The 17,360-nt window shown below is 35.4% G+C and overlaps 1 protein-coding gene across 1 annotated transcript in view; it reads left to right on the forward strand.

The window, feature by feature from the left end:
• CHM (CHM Rab escort protein) overlaps positions 1-16,081 on the forward strand; it is a 207,637-nt gene extending 191,556 nt beyond the window's left edge. The window contains exons 13-15 of the mRNA XM_060002983.1: positions 1,006-1,104; positions 6,481-6,641; positions 12,724-16,081. Of these exons, the coding sequence (XP_059858966.1) occupies positions 1,006-1,104; positions 6,481-6,641; positions 12,724-12,915 (452 nt within the window). The 3' untranslated portion in view covers positions 12,916-16,081. The remainder of the gene's footprint in view (positions 1-1,005; positions 1,105-6,480; positions 6,642-12,723) is intronic.
• Positions 16,082-17,360: the final 1,279 nt, after the last annotated feature.

Raw genomic sequence — 17,360 nt, forward strand, 5'->3', positions numbered from 1 at the left:
TAGAAAAGAAGTGCATGTACTTCTCTACTGGTGTTTTAGGAGTAGGAATGTCTCAGTTCTTATACTTTTCTCTAATATATATTCTTTCTGCCATAATTCTGTTCTGCCCTAAACCCTTTCCAAAACCAGAAGAATTACTCCCATTTAGGGATCCCCTTAGTTCTTCCTTTCAGTATGTAGAACCTTTTGTCCTTCCTTTGCCCTTTGTATGTAGGCCTTTAGGAATTCTAAGTGCCTTAGGCTACAGTATTTCACTTCTGTGAAGGACCTTTTTTGTACATGGTATTCTCTAACCCAAACATTCTCTGAGGTCTGGGCCCCATGAACCTGTAAATGCAAAACAAAGTGATTTGGAAATCCTGAAAATATTACACAAGTTTTGACTTGTGCCATATTATGGACTTTTAAGTATGATTCAACTAAGCTAACAGTGTTCCCCAAAAAACTTTCTTAGAGAACCCTATAATGAATAGATGATTTGTTTTTAACTTGTCAATTTATATTGTTTTTAACTTGTCAATTTATATTATATTTAACTTGTCAATGTATAAATGGGTTTTTCTGTCTGAAGAATACTGTGTGTTCTCTAGGTAAAAAAATAGTCCACTTTTAGTCTTTTTTATACAGTATTTTGCTTAGCAATCCTTTATCCACCCTCGTTGGGAATGTTGTAAGGATAGCTTAAGCTCTTTCTATGAATAAATGGTTTCCTAAACTTTTTTACCTTGCTGGTTTTACATAACCATCAACTGGTACTTAGTCTTGAGTCTTAGTGTGCTCCCTCTTTGTTATTAGTTAACATATATTTTCGCTATTTTTTTTAACACACATAGCATATTGTTATGGTTTTTACATGTCCTCCATCACTAGATTATAAAGTTCTTAAAGACAGGAGCCATGACGTGCTTGGCTCTATTCCCAATGGCACCAGCTTAGTGCCTTGAATATGAGTACACAGTGAAATTTGTGATAAGCAGGAACTCAAAATATTTTTTTTTTAAACAGATTTGGTTCATTTGACTTGTACGTCTTCTAAAACAGCAAGAGAAGATTTAGAACCAGTTGTGCAGAAATTGTTTACTCCATATACCGAAAAGGAGATAGGTAAGAACAATAATCAGTGATTCATGATGGAAAGGTAACGTGACCACTTTACTCCTCTTTAGAGATCTCAGGAAGGTTTCTGCAACCTGAATTGAAAGGTGATGTACTCAGCACCAATGCTTACATGTTTTACTAGGATGACTAAGCACATTCTCTTCCTAAAACTGGGGAAATATTTATAATAAGAGAAAAAGCTACATCTCACACACAATGTATATAATTAAGTGCAAAAATATAAATTTATATGTGTACATACTCATATGCATAGAAAAAAGACTCAGGAAATCTCTCAATTTTGGTGGGATTATGTATAATTCTTTTTCCTTTTAATTTTCTTTATTTTATAGATGTTGTATGAAGAGCATATATTCCTTTATCAGAAAAAGTTATCTTCATTTATAAAGAAAAAAAAAAAACTTGGTTCAACTGAGAGAAAGTTAAGCTATTAATTGGCAAACGTAGGAATCCTTCCTAACCAATAATTGTCTTTTCATGCATTGCATGCTAGTGATGTGATAAATATTTAGCTTTCAAAACATACATGCCACTTTGCTGCCTACTCATGGTGGAAAGATGCTTTTCAACCACGAATTTTTTAACTTTTCTCCCCGCATCATAGGGTAGCCCTTGTAGCTGTGAATGGAGCAAATTGTAGTGAATTCTATGTGTAGGTGATCAAAACATGGCCTAATGGATCTTATTCATTTATATGAAGTGACGGTGATTTTCATTATAGGATTTGGATGTCCACTTGAATCCTGGCCAGTTCATTAATTCATATATCTTCATTTTCTTTGGATGTTATGTTTGTTCAGGCAACCATTTATTTACCCCTACCTATTGTATTTCCTTTTAGCTCATCTTCTGTGTGTCTTGTTTGTTTTCTTTGCAAGATAGTGCATAAAGGAGCATTTACATTTACATAGGAAAACAAACTGTTCCATTCTCAGGAGCTAATATCGGTATAATTAATTTCTTTTTGGGCTGCTTGAATCAACTTCTGCAGTCTGAAAATTTACTTCACTTTAGTTTGGAATTTAATTTGTTTCATATTTACTTTTTTTTTCCATTGGAAAGTCTCATATAAATGTATTGTTAAAAATTTGATTGCAGAGTTACAATACACAATAATATTCCTAAATGTAAAATGGAATAATAATTTTGTCTTTGGCTTTAGTTACCTTGCTTATAAAAACTCAGAATTCCTTCTTTATTTCTGAATTTTTTCAAAATTTTTGGTTGTAATTTCATTGTGTGGTGGTCCCAAATAATATACTAAATTTGAATATTGTATCATTGCTCTTCACTTTTTAAATGCATTTTCTTTTTTAAAAAATCAAGATGGGTAAATTACATATTCATTACTTAGCATCCTCTAGCCATTTTAGATTTTTAAACATTAATCTTAATGGTTAATGTGATCCTATTTTGAAATGATGTATTGTTTAGAATCTGAGTGAAATTCTTTAGTAAGAACTATGTGCTCAGAGGGGTCCTCAGGTGCACTGAGGCACTGAAAAGCCAGTTTTCACTGACACATAGGCCTTTTTATCATCAGGATGAGGTAGTGGTCATATTTTAATTAAAATGTCAGAACAAATACTGTTGGAGTTATTGAAAATGAATCACCAGATAAAGTGAGCACTGGGCCATGGCAGGTCAAAGAGGCAAAGTCACCTGGAGAAGAGAACTCAATTCATTTTCCTGCCTAAATGAGGAAGAAGGAACTTTATGAGTAATATGAACTTTTAATACATTAAAGCACATTCTTCTCTGTAGCAAAAGCCCCTATTTTCACAGATTGATGGCTTTTACTATTATGTTTTAATTATTTGACTATGATATGAAACCTTATGATTTAAAGCTTTATAAATATTTTGTTTTAAAATGTGTGCCAGAGGAATAACATTATTTAAGCTTATTTTCTTTTTATTCGACTTATATGTTCTGTGTAGTGCTGTGCTTCCTGAGCTTTTGTGAAAGTCAGCCTAGTCACTTTGCAATGAAGTTCATTTATAGTATTAAAAGATAATGTTCTCTTCTCAAACACAGTACTTCTTTGCCTTTGTATCTGAGGAATCCAATAGCCTTGTGAAGGTATTCCTTCTATTCCCTCTCTTTCTTACTTGTTCATGTTTAAGGTATCAGCTGGAGCTCGTGACATATGCTCTGTCTTAAGAAGCAGTTGTACTAATACTTCTAAGAGCCCTACTTCCCAGCCTCCTTTAAGAGCATCAGAGATCTCTAAACTCTTCCCTACTTCACAGTCCAAGGAAATTTCAGATACTTTATGCTTAATAAACCTGATTCTGCAGGTGAGAAAATGAGGTGATTGCTCACCATTCATATGTGCATTAATTCTTCCAGATTCCATAATATCCTTCAAAGCACAGGTAGAACTTTCCTAAGTGGTTTCTTATTTTACGCAGGAAATTGAGATTTTTCCATACAAATTGAAGCAAGAATTTCATTAGTACAATATCTTCAAATGTCTGCAGTGTAATATCATCACTGCACCATCTTCTTTCTCTTCTTCCCTCCACTGGGCACAGCATGTGGCATTATCTCATTCTATCTCATTCAGTTCCTATCTCAAAAAATCAGCACTGCCTAAATGCAGGAATTCCCCTTATAGGTGTCATTTTGAAATAGGTGGCTGGTGAGGGTGTTTTTACTGAGCTGAGAAGTAAAATACCTTATCTTAATTCCTTTTTGTATTTGTTGTGTCCAGTCTAGGTCATAGCTGTGGCAGTCTTCCTACTCTCTTGGTCTTGTGCTACTGTGCTATGTTGCTAAAATAGTTCACTCTCTCCCTAAACATGGCATGCAGCTATAGACTATTTGTTGCTTTTATTTGGTGTGCCACTGTTGATTTTCTTCAGCCTACTTTATTCTGTACTTGCCCCAGTTTAATTCGCCCAAGATTTTATTCTAAATTACCTGTTACTTGTTTAGTCCTTTGCACAATCTAATTGAATGAAATGAGCTATTACAGAAAACCAATTCTATTTCTGACCAAGTGATGTATTCCTAACCAAACCTCGACAGCTTTAATAATTTTTTGACAATTTTGCACTGCACAATTGCATGTTATTTTTCCAGCTCTCTCTCTGCCTTCCAGCTGGCCTCAAAGAAAGATGAAGCAATTACTTGTTTCTTTGAGGGTTTTAAGGTCAAAGCCCAATAACTCCCTTGTGTCTAGAGCATTTATCTTCAGCCTATGTCAACTTTTCATCTTCCTCTCGGTTTCTTTTCAAAACTTCAACCTCTATGAAATTTCTTTCCTATGATTGAATTATTCATTTCCCCCAATTTTTATTGAGTGAAAGCCCTCCTCTGAGCTGGAACTTTCATAAAATATAAGATAAGCTCTCTTAGTATATGCTTAGAAATGGAATGAGCAATATTAAAGGACTACCAGACCTTAGCTCACTTTTCTGCAATGCTCCTAGAGTCTGGTTTCATAAGTGATAGGCAGTATGTTTAACCATCTTCCTGTAAGATTTACTGAAACTAAGCTCACCAATAAATTTACTAAGAGCCATATGGTTTTAGCTGTGAAATATGAGTCCCTTATGTTCCTTTATTTTGTAAGTAAGTAGGTTTTGCCACCTATTTTGTGCTTTACATGAAGTTAGTGATACCTTAGACTCATAGATCTTAGCATTAGAAAGGAGCATCTTAAAGGATCACTTCATCCAGAGTTTCTTCATCCTATCACATTAATAATTATGGATTATTCAGGATGAGCTAGAAAGAGAACATATTTGGTATTGTTGTAGTGGAGATATTTTAAATTAAGTATAATAAAAAACCTATTTGTCCTGAATTGGGGAATGGGACATTCTTTTTAACTGAAGAATGCAATTAGCTAACTTTTCTCCACTGATTATAAATCTACCAATAAGAGTTAATTAACTAGATAATTATACCTTTAGAATTTTCTTTATGATTCACAAGGTGCCTTATGGTCTTGGGTAATCGTCATGCACGTCCTTTATTATCATTGTACAGAATTTGAATTTTTCTTCAGATTCAGGCTAAGAAAACACTGTAGTCAATAAATATATTAACAGCAATATTTTCTGTTTTCAACCAAAGAAAATGTAATTATAACATTTCTAAAGAAGAAAGGCATAGAAATAATTATTAAGATAGCAAGGATTAGGCTTTAGGTATTGAGATTAAGAGGGCTGGATCTTTTAATAAGCACATCATGCTTTGATTATACCTGAAAGCAGAATTAAAATTGGTTCAGAAATTATTCATTGAGCATCTGTTATGTGCTAGGCTCTGTATTAGGGAACATGAAAGAGCAAGATAATAAGGACTAAGTCTACTTCATCTTTGTATCCCCAGCTCCTAGCCTGATGCCTAACACATAATAGATGCTTGCTGTAAATGAGAGAATGTGCACTGAAAACAGCTTACAGTCTCATAATCATATTTTTGTTATTTGTTGGTTGGTTGGCATTACTTTTGTAATCTAGTAGGACAGAGTGTTAGTGAGTTAGGATATCCAATTTTTAATCCTGTATATACTATTTTTTAATAACAGCTTTATTGAGAGTCACATACCATACAATTCACCCATTTAAAGTATAAAATCCAATGTTTTTTAATGTATTGTTCAAACATCACCACAGTCAATTTTAGAATATTTCCATCACTCCAAAAAGAAACCCATACCCCATACCCATTAGCCATTAACCTGCACTTACCCTCAATTCCCCCACAGCCCTAGGTAACCCTAATCTACTTCCTGTCTTTTTTTGAGGGGGGTGGGGTGGGCATGCCACGCAGTTTGTGGGATCTTAGTTCCCCAACCAAGGATTGAACCTGGGCCTCGGCAGTGAAAGCACTGAGTCCTAACCACTGGACCGCCAGGGAATTCCCCTACTTCCTGTCTTTATAGATTTCTCTATTCTGGTCATCTCATAATCCTGTATATAGCATTGACTTACTTTATAATTTTTTAAGTTGGTTTATCCATGTGAAACATAAGAAAATAAATTTATGTTAACTTCTCACTTCATTGGCATAATTTAAAGATGAATATGATCATAAGTGCTTTCATACTGGTGATGAGAAATAAGAGAAATCCAAGGGAACATGATGGGAGTTAAATCTAAGTAACTTACTAATAATCAAAATAATTTTTAAAATCTAACTTGTCTTAGGTTGAAAAGCCATCATTGCTTGAAATATCATACACATGTATTAGAGTGTGTGGATACAGATTTACTATAGTTTACATACAAAGCTCTGATTTACTACAATATATAGTGGTAGCTTTGTTAGCAATTGGCTACATGTTGTAGTAATTGAGAGGCATGTTGTGCTTTAGATGTAAGTAAAATTTATATCTACATTTAGAAAATGAAGAAGTTGAAAAGCCAAGACTTCTGTGGGCTCTTTACTTCAATATGAGAGATTCTTCAGACGTCAGCAGGAACTCTTATAATGATTTACCATCCAACGTTTATGTCTGCTCTGGCCCAGACTGTGCTTTAGGAAATGATAATGCAGTCAAACAGGTAAGGCTGTTGGTGTTTCTTGGTTTTATGTTAGGAAGTTGGTGTGGTAGGGAAAGTGAATTGTTTTTTCCTCTAGGAGGTGGGAAAAGAAACTTAAAAAGCATCTCTCTCATTTAATACCATCTCTGCAATTTGCCCCTAAACTTTTTCTCGGTGAACAACAAAGCCACTTTAATATCAAATATTTTCACGTTCTTGAATATAATGATGAACTACAAGAGACTGTTTATGAGTTCCATTGTGGGAATAAAGATAGAAGATGTTAGAAATACATATTCAGAAAAATTAATTTATAATGCCAGTATTCTAAAGAAACATTGCTTCTAATTTAAATGGTGGCCTATCATTGTATTTTGAAATACACAAACTTTTTCCTCTGTAAACTTGAGTCATTTCCAAAGGAGTGTAACTAGTAAGGCATACAAAATGTATTTTTAAAATGGCACATTTTTAAGGCACATCCTTACCATGGAAAAGAACATATAGTTTTTCACAATTAACATGATTCCTTTAATGTTTTGACACAAGCTGGTGTCCCAAAGCTACTATAATAGCTGCTGAGGAGTATGTTAAATCAAGGTGGAATTTTGTGACAGCGTTCTTGGGCAGGGCTATCAATAGGTACAGGGCAGGTGACACAAAATGCCAAAAGCGAATTATGAGTCTACTAAGCTGAAAATTCATATGCATGTACAAACACACTTTTCTGCACTTGACAGGAAGAGTAGAGCAGAAAATACCATTTTTTAAGGTATAAGTCTAAACTTTTCACCAATGTAGTTGGCGCATCTGTTTATTGAAACAATAAATGGATAATTTAACGTTGTTCTAAGACCACAGATGGAAGTTTCATTCCCACTAGTGGTAGGGATCTTATAGGAGCAGATGGCCTTTTTGAGCCTTTAATTTTTAGGCATAGCAGCAAGGCTATGACCTATACATTTACAGTTTTTTACCAGATTCTTTGTTTCTCATCTTCAGAGTCTAGTGGTGATCCAGGATAATCATATTTAGTCAGTGATAACAAACAAAAATAGGAAGTCACATCTCTCATCCATCATTTATTCTGTTAGTTTAATAGGAACTCAGGATGGTTCAATATCTACATTTATGGCTTAAAATGGCCAAGTCATTTTTGCTTTGATGGTCCATTTTTTTCCAAGAAGAAATTACCAGCAAGTTATCAGCCAGGTAACTTTATTCCTGAGTGAACTTTAATGTTTTTTTTAACCAAAATGGAAGGCCTTAAATAAGGACTTAATATAGAAGTGCTAATGTGATCTAAACTGCAAGCTAAAAGATTAAAATTAAAGGATAATTTTATCATGAGATATTGATTCCCAAGAAGATAGACTTGAGTGCAGTGTTTTCACAGAAGAAAACAGTAATACTAGTTTGGGTGCTAATTATTATATACTGTTAATTATAAGTAGGTTTATATTTGTTATACAGCTTTTAACCTCACATCAGTTTTGGGAGAAATATTATAATGCCTACTTTAAAGGGCATCGATAATAACATTTAAAAATAGCCAGTTTATTCAGATAGGGCTTCCCTGGTGGCACAGTGGTTGAGAGTCCGCCTGCCGATGCAGGGGACACGGGTTCGTGCCCCGGTCTGGGAGGATCCCACATGCCGCGGAGCGGCTGGGCCTGTGAGCCATGGCCGCTGAGCCTGCGCGTCCGGAGCCTGTGCTCCGCAACGGGAGAGACCACAGCAGTGAGAGGCCCGCGTACCACAAAAAATAATAATAATAAAAAATAAAAATAGCCAGTTTGTTCAGATAAACTCTGTTCTAATTCCAGTATGTCATGCTGTGTTCATCCCAAGCACTAACTGATGACTCTGTCTTCCAAATTGTCTCTAAAAGCCCTCAGAACATCACCTAAGCTTTGCCTGTGTAGGAAACATAAGTACCTGCAGATATCATTTTTCTTTCTTTCTCTTTTTTTTTTTTGAAATAAAATGCTTCATTTTGCTAGTTGGCAAGTTTGCATCTGCTCTTCTTATTTGTAAATGTATAGATGTTGAATAACATAGACCTGTCTCTCTGTGTTCATATGAAGCTATTTATGATTTGAAGACATATTAAAAATATAAAGTAATCTGATCTGTTTATTACTCACAAGTTAAAGTTGTGTGCAGGAGCATACCAAGACATTCTCTATTATGTGAATCTTTCTGTGACTTGCTAGTTTTTGTAGTTTGTGTTACTCCAGTTTTTTTCTGAACCTGACATAGATATTTCTTTTCTTAATACAGGGAGTGTTTCATTTACCCACAGATACTGATGAACAGACTGGTCTATAGTCCCTACTTGTCTATACTCCCAAGCCAGTGATAGCTCCCTCCTTCTTCAGGAACCCCCATTGCCTAGGAGCTGCCACTGCCTTGAGAATAAGAATAGTTAAATAGTACTGTACTCTGTATTATACTTAAGGTATGAAATGGGTTATATTGGCTGATGTGGACTGGGCTGGCAGTCTAACCAGCATGTAGAATGTTGTTTATATGGACAGATCAGCAACTTGTTTATGACTTTTGGTTCATAATTTGTAAGTTGAAGACCAGCTTTATAGGTCATAGGAACTGTCAAGTTGCTCACATAGTGCAGTAGCATTCACTTTCTCAAGCCATTGAGGGAGAGGGCAATTTTAGGCGTCATATCTTCTGAAGCTTCCATTCATTGAGCATTTTCTACATGCCAGGCATTGTCCTAATCATCTCATATATATTATTGTATTTGGTTCTCACAACAACCCTATGAGGTAAGTATCTGTGACATCCCCATTTTACAGATGAGGAAACTAAGCGCCAAAGGGGCTAAATAACTTTTCCAGAGATCACATAGCTGTTAAATTTTTTATCCAAGGTTTAACCTCAAGTCTGTTGTATTCCAGTGCTTGTACACTCATCTAGTATACTATGCTACTTTCAACTCGTTAATGCAGATACATCCTAAATACATTAAACTGCTAGATTGACAAAATATTTGTTTGTTTTGTGTGGATGTATGTTAAAGAAACAGGAATATCTAAATAACTCAACGTGTCCTCTCTGTACTTCCCAATATAAGGAAACTAATTCACAATATAATTAGCCCTTTTTAATTATTTTAACCACATGAAAGTCTTTACCTAAGCTAACTTCTGGCTTTAAAACAGCAAGGAAGGTTAAAAGTTGACAATTAAGTACTCTGAACCAACCTCTTGGTGACAACTCTCAGAACTGGGGCTTAGTTGGCAAATGAAATGAAGTTCACCAAGAAGCACTAGATAGACCTTCCAGAAAGTGGCAGTTGACCCTAAAAGGTTCCAGCAGTTGGAAAGAGGAGAGACTTGGGAAAGGCTGGAGTCTGGCTTTAGGAAATTGGCATCAGAGAGGGCCAATGGCAGTGAGCTGAAGGTGGGATTTCCACAAGCAGGTAGAACACAAATAAAAGCAGGGTGGCAACCTGCAATTGTTTGGCAGTCTTAGGACATACATTGTTCATGACAGGGATATACAAAAACAGGTCGAGTGGGATCTAGCCACAGGGACTGGAGTTCAGGAGAAAATCTATCCTACAGGGAGGTGGCAAAAGGGAGACAAGGTGTGAGATACAGAGGAATTGGAGTAGAAGTAAGAGGAACAGTAATAATAATAGTAATCATAATAATTGTTACAATATTTATATTCAACATTTGTATAATACACGGTTTCTAAAGTTCTCCCATATATATATAATATATATTATATATATAAATATATTAAAATATATATATAAAAAGAGAGAGAGAAAGAGAGATTCTACTCCATGCCTGGCACTAAAGATTCAGAGTTAACTAAAACCCAGTCGTTATTCCTGGATGAATCACTGTCTGGTAAAGGAGAAAAACGTGTAAACAAATGACATTGCAGTGTGGTATATGCAATAAGAGAATGATATCGAAAGTATAAAAGTAATATAGAGGAGCCATGAGTTGTATCTAGGAGTCAGAGAACCTTACAGGGAAGAATATAAAAGATGAGTAGCAATTCTTCATCCAAGTGATAGACAATCAAATTGATAGCATTTGCACCAGCCCAGGGTGTAAACATCATGGTATGTTTAAGAAAGTACCAATAAACAGGTAACAGTGGAGCAAAAGGCCTGAGAGGCAGAGATGGGATGAAGAAGAAGATGATGATACCAGAGAAGATAGGCCTGAAGGATGTTGTTTGCTATAAGTATCTTGGATTTTTATCCTGTTAGAAGAGTTTTAAGCCAAAAAAAGGCATAAACAGAATTTCATTTTCCACTGACCCTTCTAAGGGCAGCATAAAGATGGATTACACAGGGGAACCCTAGAGGCAAAGTGACCAGTCCAGTTCTGAGATGTTGCAGTTGTCCAGGGGAAAGATGGTGCATGTCTGGGCTATGTCTCTAGTGGAGGAACAGGTGGAGTCAAGAACTAAGAGATAAAATTGATAGGATTTGCTGACTGATTGCATGCAGAGAGTAAAGGAGAAGGAGAACTTCTATAGGCAGTCAAGGTAGAGATAACAGACACAGTGACCATTACAGGAACTAAAGTGTGAGGTAGAGGCTCTGTCTGACCTCAGTCCTGCTTCTAGGGACTAAATGTCTCCAGCAAAGATGTATATGGTAAGACCCCAGGATGGAAGCAAAGCAGGCATCTCAAATATTTAATTTCAAAATATCCATAATAAAATGGCATGTCTAAAAATATAACTTTGAACTATACTTAAGAAGGAAAGAAGCTATTTTTCTCTCCCTGTCCCTTCTTTCAACTCGACATCAAAGCTCAAAAGTTTCTGCTTAACCAACCCTTCACCCTATCCCAAAGATACTGGTTTTATTCACCTGATGTAGGAGTTTACAAGCTATAGATGGCCAAATGGCAAATAGTTTCGATTTTGCAGCCCATATAATGTATTTTGCAACTACTCAACTCCACCATTGCAGTGCAAAAGCAGCCGTAGACCATAGATAAATGAATGAGAGTAACTGTGTTCCAGTAAAGCTTTACTTATGAAAACAGGCAGCAGACTGGATCTGACATGTGGGCCATAGTTGTCAACTCCTGACCTAATGGATGACTTTGCGTGTACTTTGGGAAGAAGGGTTGAAGTGGTACAGACAGACATTGTAACCTTTAAAGCAAAACAAGCGTATGTTTAAAACCCGTTAATGACGTTCTTTTACCGGTAGGCTAGAGTGCAAGCTCCCTAGCCTGGCAGGGACCCTTATCTAACAAAGAACTGTATTCATCTAAATAATAGCAGGAATATGTTTAGAATAGAATAACAGTGCTACTTGCCACATTTACTTTCTTGTATGTGTGTGTATTTGTTGTTGTTAATTAAGATCACATTTACTTTATTATTCTCTTACCCTGCCAGACTAAGCTCAGCTTAAATCTCAACATTTTAATTTATGTTATTATTAATAGCAATGATTACAGTTACCAAATAGAGAGGCTTACTTTACTCTGCCATTCTATAGGCAAGGAGAGCAAGGCTCAGAAGCTGAGTAAGCATTCCCCAGATCACATTGCTGCTAAGTGGCAGAGCCAGCATTTGGGCATGGTTATCTATTCAGTGTCCATTGTCTTGGACACTGTGTTATATTCCTCAAAGCACAGGGAGAGGAAAATTAGAAAAGCAAATAGTAGAGCAAACAATGAAGAATTTTCTTGATTTGAACAATGACTTGTTAAACTTAGTATATGCTAAATTAGACTGTACAAATATCACAAACAGGCTCTATTAGGAAATTATATAAAGGATATTAAGGGAAATTGTATTTCTGTTGACATGTAGAATGAATGACCTTAAAATCTCAACTATCTGAGCACTTCATAGAGTCTTAGCAAGTACTGATATACTTGAAGGGTGGGCCTGAATGAATGTATAAATTAGAGGGAGAAAAGTCATGGAGTTCTGAAAGCAGTTTTTAGAAGCTCGTGTGTGCTGTGTAAAGTTCTATAACTTAAAGAAAATTTTAAGGGTGATACTTCATTGTTTTGATAGTTCCAGAAAGGCACATACATTTTACGTTAATGTTCAAAAACTCTTGTGCCCTTTCTTCCCTGGACAGGCTGAAGCACTTTTCCAACAAATCTGCCCCAACGAAGACTTCTGTCCACCCCCACCAAATCCTGAAGACATAATCCTTGATGGAGACAGTTTACAACCAGAGGCTTCAGAATCCAGTGCTATACCAGAGGCCAACTCAGAGACTCCCAGGGAAAGCACAAATCTGAGAAATCCAGAGGAGCCCTCTGAATAATGAGTATACACCAAACTGAATAGCACATTTTGGAAAATCCTCCTAGCCTCAGAGTCCTCTTGATGGAAGAAAGGTTTGAAAAATGTTACAAAGCAGCAGCCAGTTGACATGCAGAATTACCAAGAGAAACAGATGATAGAAATCCAAAAGGGAATTTTCCTTAAAAAGGACATTCCAAGACCACAAAACACTTGTAAAGCACATTGACTTGCCTGCTTTAAGATACCAAACCTGTGGGATTAGCAGATAAAAATTATAAATGGATTGATTCCCAGAAATATAGCTATGTTTATGAAAGTGATCCTATGCATTGTTAATAATTCTATGGTATTAGGACAGCTTTTGCTTGCCACTTTGGATCTTTGTTTGAAAACCACATTTCAAAATCTGCTTACATATTTCCTTTGATTATTTGAGTTATATTTTCTTTATGGGTATGAGCATCGTGACACAAATGATAAAAGCATACATAAATATAGCTGATAAAAACTAAAGTGTCATGATCCAGGCAGGAGCCTATGCTTGAAATAGAGATTTGTTTTGTTTTCTATCTTGAGTATTGAAAATGCTAATATTAAAGTAGACACTTTTATAAGCAAGTCATGAGTTCATTACTCAGTGATTTTTTCTTTTAAATGTTAGTAGTGATATTTGTATGTGAATCCTGAACATACTAGGAAGGCTCAATACTGAAGAAGTGGAAAGATTTGAATAGGCTCATTGGTATTTGGAAATTCTGTCTAGTCGAGTATCTGGAGCACTAGCCTAATTGTCTATGGACCTAATTTAGTCCTAGCTATGCCACCGATGATATTAAGCAAATTGTTTAACTTCTGGGCCTCAGTTTCTCCATATGTCTACTGTATGAGAATGATATTGAAGATAAATGCAGTGCCATCCTTAGAATGTTTTTTCTGGAATAAAAGTTGTTTCAGAATTTTCTCATTGTCTTGGGGGTGAATATCAAAGATCTCATGCAGCAAATAACTGTTTGCTGTCACCTCCCCCAACACAATAGATCACAGTGTTCTTATTGCATTAAGCTTTTAAAATAAAAATCTATTTCCTTAATTAGTATTTTATAGTCTAATAGAAAAGTAAACATAGTAACGTGAAATTGTGGTTTTGAATCTTAATAAGGAAAACAGTCTATAAACTCTTCATATTCCTCTTCTAGTAGGTAAACCTGAAACAACCAAGGACTCTAAATAGAATATGACAATTGGTAAACCCTAATATGCACTTAACATAAAAATACAAGGGCTGTACATAGGCAGCAAATCTAGTTACAGTGACAGTGCCTATATTAAAATCTTTCCAAATGCCAAGCTCTGATGGTTTACCTTTTTTGAGCAATAGTTTGGACTCAACAACTTATTTCAATAAATAAATACATTAAAAGTGCGTTGTCATGCAGTCTGGCCTATCTTGCTGATCAGAGAGCCATGGCTACAGTAGAAAGCACATAGTTCTTACATACTTCAGCTGCAGCAGGGCTCTGACCTCTCCAGATTTCAGAGAAGATCTTAAAGGAAACCAGCTCTGTCAGGTCACAGACTCACGAGAAATGGAAAAAATCAAGGAATGTAGCTCTTGCCTCACCTTTTAAACCCCCTGCGGATATAGCTGAATCCAGAAGAAAATCTTCCCAGCCTCTCAGGCTACTCCTAATCCTTCTCCCCATTGTATAGCCTCTCTCCTATCTCTTTAATCCCCTCTATCCCTTTCTTCCCCTTTTATAATGTTATACAAATCAGGGAATCACATTATAACCTACTTTGTTATATGGATTCAGATCCATCTTAAATCATATTTCCTGAAACCCAACCACGGCATGCGCTAAATGCACAATACATACCTATAAGCGCCGGGTATTGGCTCTGCCCCGCAGTACCAGCAATATAAAAGCTTCCACTATATGAGAGTATTGAGTCTGAATACAATTGCAGTAAACTGCACCAATTAAGATATTGTACTTTGTTATAGTCTTAGAGTTAAGGCCTCTTGATGCAGCATGCACACTTATGTAAACAGCCAATCAGGGTACACCCAGAATGACTAGAAAAATACTGATAGCTTTACTACAGCTCTCTAAAACAATGAAGGAGATATTCTGTGGTCTCATGGCCCAGTCCATACTGTACCCTATTTCATCCATTAGCCAGCATCGGAATTTCTCTTCCAGGTTATTTATTAAATACTGTTGAAATGTTTAAAAGCTCCTGAATATGATTAGTGATGATTAAGATAATACACAACTGTTAAAAACCTTGTGTTAGAGAACTTTAGATATTTCCTGTTGCCTCAGAATGTAATAGAAATTATTCTAAGAGCATTCTTTTCAGCTACCTTAATTACTGCAAATACTTGTTTTCATAGCTTTAAAGGAAAACCTTTTAGTTTTGTTGTAAAACCATAAGCCTGAAGTCATATGAATAAAATATAAATGCTGTATGTGATGCAGAAATTTCAGTAGCTAATTTTAAATTTTGAAAATAGCTATTATCAAAGAATTTTTATTCATGTGTTTAAAATGTTTATGTTATGCATGCTTCTTATTAACCAAAAATGATAATACCATTCAGTTTAGTGATCAACATGAAAACTGGTTACTAGACCTATGTTGCTACTGTATTTTTGTCTAGTTGGTATGCCTGCCCAGAAAAAGATAGATATATATGATATGTATATTATAAACATATATTTTTCTATAGGAAAACTGAGTTATAATTTCCCCATCTTCTATGATATCTAGCTGCTCATAGGAAAATAGTCATGTTAATGGTTAACTTCTGGAATAGTAGTTTCTGAGATGGGCAGCCCTTTGTGTAAAATAATGGCCACACTAATGATTAACTTCTGTCACAGCTGTAGTTCTGGAGAAGGCAGCCCTTTGTCTAAAGTGCTAAAAACCTTGAAAAAAATTTGTTGAAATTTGATTGCTAAATAGTAGTGATCCTTCAAAGCAGTTTTCTTACAAATAAGTTATTTACTGCTATTGGTATTGGATAATTTCTCTCTCAACTCTTGATTGATTTTTCTTATATGCATTTCCAAAAGCATGAATATATGATTATTCATAATTTGCACACTGTAACCGTAAGTTTTCAGAGGAAATAAAGTCTGTTTTTAATGCCTTTCAGGCGTGGTATCCTATTTTTTAATATTAAAATTTTGTATATATGCCAAGAAATTAAAAATTGTCTTGGAACTGATTTATTTGTTGATACTGATCTATTACTTAAATTCTTAGTTAATTGTCCAGCTGTATACTTGGTTTTATTCCTAGGCATCTGCCAACTGTGTCAGGTTTGTGAAAAAGGCAATCAAATGATACATGGGTATGTTTACTTAGCAAACTGTTCTAGTTGCCAGCATCAGATCTCATTCTGTTTGAAATCAGTGTTCTGAGGCATGGGATATGGCTTTACAATACATTACCTGCAAACTGTTTTCGCATCTCACTTAGTGTATGAGAATCTGAAACGTTTTTCTTATTTACTTGCTGAGTGTGAACCTGATGTGTTTGTCTTTGTGGTCGTTGAGTCCCCAACAGCTTACTTGCAACAGATAAGAGACTGCTGATGTTCTTTTCATGCAGAAATCATTCACTGAACTATGATTTGTTCTTGAATCAAATAATTAAAGAAGAGTGACATTTTCTGTCAATTCCAAGTCATTTTTAAACCTTCCCAGACAGGACGTATTCAAAAGGTAACATCATTATTTCAAAACTGGCAATTTATCTGTGAGATTATTAATGAATCAAGTTTAAGAAAGATAAGGTTAATTGAATTTTTAAACAAGTAGCTGTATTATCCTTCAAGCACCTTGGAGTTCATAAGAGTATTCACACTTTTTTTTTTCTTAAACAAGTGTTTTGATATGTTTCAATTCTCTTCTTTAATGATGGCTTTTTAAAAATGCAAGAGGTTTAACACAACATCCCAGGTCACACTTTGAAGGCCACTTTTCTTTCTATTAACATAGTTCAGCTGTGGGGCTGCAGTGAGATGCCCTTCCCATACAAGTTGCCACGTCTGCTCTTTCTAGTGATGATGACTCTTAGGACCATTTGACAGGTAATCATTAGAACTTGAATCCTAGTAGACTGGAGGGTCTTTTCACCTATCACTACAGGGAGATTTATGCTGGTAACACCTATTAATGTTAATAGGACTTGCATGTGTAAATCCTCTTCCTGTCAATGAGACAGTTGACCCCTAAAAGAAATATTCTTTAGAGATGGACAACTTTCTACTCGAGAAGCATTAGTGAATTGTTCTATTCAAATTTTTCATGTGTGGGAAAAAATCTCAAGACTATACTAATTCAGCAAAGGATTTGTAGAGCTTGAAAAGGTGAAATAATAGCTCTTAGTTTTCTATTCACATTCTAATATATATTAAATACTATTACTCTTCATGTTATCAACATAGCATTTT

Source organism: Delphinus delphis, chromosome X (assembly GCF_949987515.2).
Source record: "Delphinus delphis chromosome X, mDelDel1.2, whole genome shotgun sequence".
Taxonomy (NCBI): Eukaryota; Metazoa; Chordata; class Mammalia; order Artiodactyla; family Delphinidae; genus Delphinus; species Delphinus delphis.